The sequence below is a fragment of the Notothenia coriiceps genome, unplaced genomic scaffold (assembly GCF_000735185.1).
Source record: "Notothenia coriiceps isolate Sejong01 unplaced genomic scaffold, NC01 NC01_scaffold00027154, whole genome shotgun sequence".
Classification (NCBI taxonomy): Eukaryota; Metazoa; Chordata; class Actinopteri; order Perciformes; family Nototheniidae; genus Notothenia; species Notothenia coriiceps.
In genome coordinates, this window is record NW_011359855.1 from 1 (window position 1) to 8,322 (window position 8,322).

Here is an 8,322-nt window from a genome sequence, read left to right on the forward strand (position 1 = left end):
AGCAGTAAACTTACATAGACTCAATAACTTCGGTTAGGTCAATTAGTAGGTCTGAGTAATTTGCCGGAATAAATGATCAGCTCCTCCCGACTCTTACAGTGTGTTATGTAAGAACGTTGTGACCCTGTAACCAAGATATTTAGGATCAGAATGATCCATAGTTAAAAACATGAATTAAACATCATTTTTTGATAAATCAGGTGTACACCAACTACATTAAAAAAGATATATAAAATAAAGAAGCTTAAAAGTAGCCTAAATAAAAACCAGAAAGAATAATCAAGCAGTACGTCTCCCTATGACAGGGGTCTTCAAGCCCTCTGCTCTGGCTCCCTTGAGAAAAATAAGAAGGAAATACAATTTAAATATTGTAAAGAGCAAGAGCAGCATACACAAGTATTTATGACATGGTAATACAATATAGCAGCAACGACATGTGACAGCAATCTAATGACATCTTCTTTTTGATGTAATTGTAAGGGAATACTGATTCAAAACTTTTATCCCGATCATTCTGTTACGTAGCCCATTACTCCCCAGTACCTTGAGCAGTGCTGTAAAGTCACTTACTTAAAGTACATTTACTCAAGTAACATTTTCAGGGATTTGAACTTTACCTGAGTATTTAAATGTGTTGCTACTGTGTACTTTTACCCCACTACAATCCAGAGGTACATGGTGTACTTTTCCTCCACTACATGTATTTAATCCCTTTAGTTACTTCACAGATCTGGATTAATGATGAGAAATATAATCAAGTGTTAAATCAGACTTTAGTTCCACCTGGAGTAAATCCACAATGCAGTATACAAGCTACCCTGCAGTATACAAAGTCATTCAAACTAGCTGCACCTTTACCAGCTTTGAGAACACTTTCATGATCAATCATTATAAAACATATCATATCTATTATTCTGAAATGGACCAATCTGCACAATGACTACTTTTACTGTCGCTACTTTCACTATATTTAAAAAAAAAAATACTTTTCTACTTTTATTTGAGCAACATTTTGAATGCAGGACTTTTACTGTAACAGAGTATTCCTACACTCTGGTACTGCTACTTTTACTCAAGTACAAGATCTGAGTACTTCTCCTCCTCTGACCTTGAGTATGACCTTGCCCTTCAGCTGTGTGGGCGAGGGCAGCTGCTCAGCCAGCTGCTCCACAGGCTCCGTCAGCAGTTTGTCTCCGAACACGTCTCTGAAGATCCGGGCCATCTGCCGCTGCTGCTCCAGAGGACAGTGCTCCTCGATGGACAGGATCACCGGGAACCTGAGCCCCAGAAGCACAGGTATCAGGAGTTGGTGTGTGTGTGTGGGTGTGGGTATGTGTGTGAAAGATGAAGAGAATCACAAATTCCCAGACATGGTGACAGTGTCTTGTGCTTCTTACTCTGACGTGACAAAAGCGTGATCGTTGATGGCTTTGACCACGTCCTCGAACTTGATCTTGGTGGTCCTGGTCCATCCGTGGTAGATGATTGGCTCCCCGGGCCCTTCCCAGCAGTCCACTGGACCAATTCAGTACCACACAAAGCACAAAGACATAAAGTATTTACTGTTATTATTTTACCCCACTTGTTTCATTAAAGCTGCTCCAAAATGAAACTAATGCTGACAATGCAACTCTCAAATGTGAACTTCTCTACATGATGGTGAGTTTACTGACGTTCCACACAGCGGCAGCCCAGGCGCAGACAGCGAACATAAGCCTCCGTGGACGACTCGCTGCGCAGCTGATCCCCCGTCAGGTAGCTGTGGAAAACACACCAAAATGTTGTTCAAAAACCTCATGTTTTGTTTGTTACTCTGCTGTGGAGGGTGTCTGGGTGTCTGGGTTTGCTTGTCTGTGAATAAGCAAGATATCTGGAAACTCTTTCTAGGAAAACATTTAATAATATGTAACTAATAACTTTATTTTATGTTAGCAAACTATTGACTTTGCTAGAAACAACAGTTATAAACAAGTAATTTAAACTTTGGGTTGCCAGGTCATGAACAAACACACCTTATCTAACTTCCAATATATCAATTTTGAAGGTGAAATGCTGATAACGGAATTTTTTGATGCACTTTTTTAGTGTGGGAAAAAATGAAAAGATATGTCACTGGCATGAACCGTAAACAGGAAAAACATTGAATTATTGGGTGTGATTTCCAGCCACCACACTGACGTGTTGTGAGAGGAGCTGATCCAGTAGTGAGACAGAGGGTTGTTCATGTCCAGGTTGCTGATCTCTGAGTACTTTTCGTCCCACACAGAGTTCTCTTTGGAGAACAGGAAACTCAGGAACTACAGGAGGAGAAACGCTTCAAATTAACTCGTGTTTTTTGTGATTCATTCTAGTTATTATAACTTCAACAATAACGACCAAGTTATAAGGCTCTTGTACACATCGATCACAGTCTGGTACAGCTTTTCATTTCTATCTCTGCTACACACAACATGACGGCACAGAGAGGATTACCTCACTGACGGTGAACTCTGGGTCGTTGGTTTTCCTCATGGTGTCGTCGATGAAGGTGGTCATCAGCTCTCTGACCTGGTTAAGGTCACTGGCCCAGGATTCCTGTGGGGGAAGGGGCACAGAAAGAAAACAAATCAAAACAATGGATGGAAAATCTGTGAGAAAAAATAAATAATCATGATTATCAATAAATGTTTAGAAAAGCATTGGTTTACTTCTACATTACTGGTTGTGACTTTTGAATTAAATTCTTTGTAACCAAACAAAGTGTTAAACCCTCTCCATGTAAACATACTTGGTGCATCTGTTCATATTAAAACTGGCAAGAGAAAGAAATGTTATGCTATAAACGTGAATATGGCTGCACCACATTACCTTTTTATACACTGAATTCCTACAGGACTAGCTGATGTAAAAAATGTCAACTTATTTTCTTTAATCGAAATGTTCTTTTATTGGTAGTTCATTTGCGGGAAGAAAGCTCTTGCCATGTTGGAACACTCTGCTCACCTTCTGCTGGTAGATGAGGAATCGTTGGAAGTCATGGAGCAGCACTGCAGAGGCATCAGGCTTATCTGTGTTTCTGTAGAGAGCAGACCCCCGTCAGCTCCCTGACTCACTCTCTCCTAAAGCTTCACTTTACATCAGGGTTTGTTCAATATGTAGCAAGGATAAGAGAACAGGAGCTCACCCCAGAATAAAAGCACATGATTCCTTTTTGAACTCATCAAGGATCTGAGTTTAAAATATAATATGAATGAAAATCATGTAAACATGTATTTTGAATAATATATACAGTATATTTACTTCATTGTTATTGATTCAGACTTACCTCATTCTGTTCAAACATTATAAGGTTGTACAATTTATGAAACTGCTCAAAGTCCAGGCGATCTTTCTTTGCCCCCACTTCCTTTGAAAGCCGAACACAAAGCACTGATTGAGACTACAGAAGCTGGAATATTTATGAAATTCCATATCACATAATGTCAAACTAGTCATTGATAATCTCTGATCAGAATGTAACAATGCTATTCTCCCTGAAGAGGAGATTGTCTTTCGGTTGTCCATGTGTATGCTGTCCATGTACTGAAGGTTCAATGGTGTTTATATAATCACACACAACACTGATGAGGACATGATGATGAGGAGGAGAAGATCAGAGCACCTGGAATTTGTCTTTGAGAGTGCGAGAGCTGGGGGCCTTGTAGTTGAGTAGAGATAGCAGAGCCTTCAGCTCCTTCATGGAGATGCTGGGGAGGAAAAGAAGCAAAACACATAAATATGATCCAACATTTATTCAATACGTGTTATTGTGTGTAAAGGTTAGGAGGACTAAGGAAGGATTGTTCTTTTTCAGCAGCTGTACAATGCAAGAAGTTCCTACAGGTTGTGTCACATGTTTACATTTGTTTAATTTGGAAAACGTTCTCAGAGCTATTGTGGCAGGGTAACCAGATCACACATACATTACCTGTTGGTTTTGGTCTGATTGACAGAGTACATCTGCTTCCTCAGCCAACTGCAGGGAAAAACAAAAAGAGATCAATGACTGGATGAGTCTTCATCACTTTGTGAATGTGGAGGGGTTCATAAAAGTGTTGATGAGTCACATATCAAAAGCACCAGTTGACATTGACAATGTGCATGTTTTTCACATATAGTTAACATGTCACATGGGTTTTGTGATGCAGATGAATGAGGACATTTAGTCTTCCTCTGATGATCGACATCTGGTAACAAAAAAAAGCAGACGTTTGTGTGCGTGTGCGTGTGTGTGTGTGTGTGTCTGTGTGTCTGTGTGTCTGTCTGTCTGTCTGTCTGTCTGTCTGTGTGTGTGCGTGTGCGTGTGCGTGTGTGTGTGTGTTTACCTCTCTATAAGAACTGGAGTGGGAGCTTGCAGCGTCTCCTGCCTCAGCAGTTCTAGTCCAGTCAGCCATTTCTGAGCCTCGTCAACAGAGTCAGCTGCAAAATGAGCAGAACAGAAAGTGTAACTGTGCTAAACAGATATATCACACTGTGAGGTGATATGAGGAGAAGAGCATCGGCTTTATGAGTAAAAAATACTTTCAGATGAATCAACAAGAGGAAAGTTGTTTGACATTTCAACACTTGACTTCCTGGAACAAAAGGTGAACTAAACACAAGATGTGGACATTACAGAGATGGAGTAAGGACTAGCTTAGCATGAACACTGAACAATTGCTTTCTCTGGTCAAAAATGCTTCCTCTGTAAAAAGGGTTCACTAAATGGAGCTGGAACTTTTCCATTTACTAACAACATCTTTGCAATGAGATTGCCAGATTTGATACTGCAATTATAACCTAAGCTTGACTGAATCTGTGAGCCTGGGCAACAGATGCTCCATAGATGTGCAAACTCTTTTCATGTCAAGAAAAGTTCCTTTAACTGCTGACAGGTGTGGGCTGCCTAACATCAGCTACAGAAATGGTTGCTAAACTGCCAAGATCCTTAATTAATTAATCCATTAATTTGATACATATAGGATATATTGAGGATACATACTGTCCAAGTAGATCACTTTAATGGAATAAGCCCCATTGCCTCTGTCTGCCTGTCTTTATATGGTTCTTTGTCTTTTGTTTACTTTTCTGATAATAAAAGACTGGCAGTTGACGGATGAATAGACCAGTAATTGACCGCATAGGTAGCTAAGTTAGCATGCTAATGTTTAGCCTAGCTTGTGACACTAGAAAGGGGGTTGCCAGATGGCCAGATGTTAGCTAGTAACTGCAGTCTTGTAGTTTAGAATTTGCAGTGAAATGTCAGGTGTCAAGTATTTGGAGATAATGGAGATTTGTTTAAATAATGGTGTTTTATAACATCCAACATAAATCTAACAATGACTTTGACAACAAATAAATCAGGTAGCTACAATATGAAATATGAAGAATGATACTCATCATGTGATAGTTTTTGTTTAAAGCACACATATAAGAGCAGCTCACCTCCCACACTGAGGGTGTTGAGGACAAACTGAGATCCGTAGAAGATGGTGAAGCAGCTGCCCTCATCGTGCTTGTCTTTGCCATCTTTGAAGCGCTCAAAGTCCTTGGAGTTCCTCCCTGGACGAACCTCTCTGATCTCAAACAGGTCCACTGAAACAAAGCATCGGCGCACACACACACACACACAGATGTCGATCATCAGAGGAAGACTCAATGTAATTATTCATCTGCATCACCAAACACACGTGGCAGATCTTTTTCAGCTTCACACATTTCCAGCTCACACACTGTCCCTCCTATAGTCAGCGTTCTTTAGGGCAGGGTTATTTTCACACTTTGACGCAGTAGCCTAATACTGGGAAGTGAATTATTATTAAAACAAACCTCCATAATGTATCTTCATGGCTCCATTACAAAGTCTTAGCAAATAAGGCTGTTGTCATGATGGAACTTAATCAAATATGTGATGCCCCTGTGGGTTCATCTGGAGAGGGTATGTGCTGCATCCAGCCTCCTTGATTGCACTAACTCAGGGCAGCTGGGTCTGGTGCCCTGCAGTTATTTAAAGCATCTGCTCCTCTCTGTTTTTTCCTACAGGCACCTGGTTTTGGTTGAGTATGTTCAGTTACTTCACTTTGTGCACTTCAACACTCTCACACTCACACTCATACATGTCCATGCAATCCTCACCCTGCACGTACACTACTGATACCACTGACATCCACACCTCATGCTTCATTTGTTTTGCACTTAATTCATTTGGCTAATTTGGACTACTTGCTTTAATAAACATATTTTGTTAAACCGTTGATATGGTGTATCTCCTCTTTTTGTTGTGGCCCTTTGAGCCAGGTCATAACAAATACATTTCCTCTGAGACGAGTCAGTTTCTATACTGTAGGTGAGCATTTCCTGTGGTTCATATCTTCACAGAAAGGCAATAAACAATATATCATTGTTTTTATGGGAACTCATGCTTAAACAACCTTTTCAGAACTCATTCTGATAACTCCTTTATATCTGGATGTCATTATGGTATGGATAACTGATATACTCAGATAACTGTATTGTTATTTGAATGGTGGCTTGAAATATAAGGGGGGTGAGTCGAAACCTGGCCTCTATGGGGCTTTATTCTCCTTTTTGGGGCTTCTTTTTCCTCGTGTTTTATAAAGACTTTCCCTCCAAAGGGAGTTTCGCTTCACCTTTATAATAACTAATATCATAGCAGATGACACAAAACGGTGTATACATACTGCTTTGTGGATAATTCAACTTTGCTATCGACTATTATAATTCCTTGTCACTTATCACTGCTACTTTGCTCCAGGGATTTGAGCTGATGATCACTCAGTGCACAAAGGTTGGTTCTCCTGAATCCAGTTAGTGCAGCTAGCTTCTGTTTGCATCTCTGTTTATAACTGCCTCTAAGGCTTGTGCCACAATACCATGAAAGGGAAGATTGTTCTGATTGGAGTAAACTTTAATGAGTGGAAAAGGTCAAATGTTGGGTATGTGAAGTAGCATGAATGTTTATGTCCCTGTGAGTGTTCATTATAGGAAAAATACTGGCGCCCCCTCTTTTAAAACATCGCTGTCGGCATGAAACAGTCATTGAAACAGTTTTATATTAAACTTTCGACTCACTGCATCAACCAGAGGATGCATACAGTCATACACGGGCACAAAGAACTTAAAGTACCTATTGTGCGTAATTTCAGAATCATATTAAATGACTGGATTATTTTTGTTCTATGCATTAAAGCACTAATACTTTAAATGACCTTTAATTATATATCATTGATTTATTTATATTTAGTTTAAGCTAATATTAACTTAAATCTGTAAAGTAACTAACCATTTTCAAATACATTTAATGGAATAAAAAGTACAATGTTGGCTTCCAAATAGTAGTGGAGATGAAGTATAAAGTAGCATCAAACCCCACTGCAGTCAGCCTGTCGTTGTGTCCCTGAGACACTTCACCCCAAAGTGCTCCTGTGGGGATTGTCCACAGTATTGAGTATGTAAGTCTCTTTGGATAAAAGCGTCAAACAAGTGAGATGTAATGTAATCAAATAAAAATACTTAGGTACTATTTTGGGGAACTTGTACTTTACTTAAGTAGGCTACAGTACTTGAGTAAATGTACTTACTCACTGCTGCAGACACATGAATACTAAGAGGGGCTTTAAAGGTGGTCTGAAAATTACTTTATAAACTAAGAAGATGTTAATATGTGTCATTGTTAGTGTACTCACAGACACCGTCAGTTCTATCCGCGGTGCGCGTCCAGGCCACCTGCCGGGTCTCCATGATGACCTGCACAGTGAGCCGCTCCGCCTTCTGCCGGAACACCGTCATCACCACGCCCATCTCCAGGTCCCGCTTTATCAGAATCTTCTTGTACTCTGTCATCTCGCCCTGCTGCCCCCAACCCGCCATCTCTGAGGCTGAGACAGGGGACACAGAGACACTCATCAGTCCCTTCTCTTGTCATAATGAAACAAACAAGCAGGTAGTCTATTTTTTTCAGCTGCCTTAGGTGTTTTGGGTTGAGTACACACATTTTTCAAAAATGATCCACCAATTAAAAATCTGCTCAAAGGTAGCTAGCTCCTGAGCTAGCTCTAAAGGGATACATAAAGGTCAGCGAACTTGCGTCGGCGAATGAGCCAGTGGATATAAAAATGCTATTTAGCCTCATAATCATCATTCAAATAAACTAATGAAGATAACTGGTTAGGATAGGGTTAGTAACTGAAGTTATTCCAACTTTTAAAATGGTGAAAGCTGTTTGTATGAAAGGCACCCCCATAATCACCGCTTTGCTTCTGGGGCTTAATACACCATAAGGGTTTTCCCCAGTCTTCTAACATC

General features: G+C 40.1%; 1 protein-coding gene across 1 annotated transcript; it reads right to left on the reverse strand.

Moving 5' to 3' along the window:
* Nucleotides 1-1,080: 1,080 nt before the first annotated feature.
* LOC104957481 (1-phosphatidylinositol 4,5-bisphosphate phosphodiesterase gamma-2-like) lies at nt 1,081-7,926 on the reverse strand (the record flags this gene model as incomplete). The annotated part of the gene is made up of 13 exons (XM_010785115.1): nt 7,704-7,926; nt 5,443-5,592; nt 4,344-4,437; nt 3,947-3,994; nt 3,641-3,725; nt 3,305-3,385; nt 3,164-3,207; nt 2,983-3,055; nt 2,473-2,574; nt 2,179-2,297; nt 1,674-1,759; nt 1,398-1,515; nt 1,081-1,277 (listed from the first exon to the last, which is right to left on the reverse strand). Coding segments are annotated over exons 1-13 (1,417 nt in total), but the record flags the coding sequence as incomplete, so codon positions are not given.
* Between the last annotated feature and the right edge of the window lie 396 nt (nt 7,927-8,322).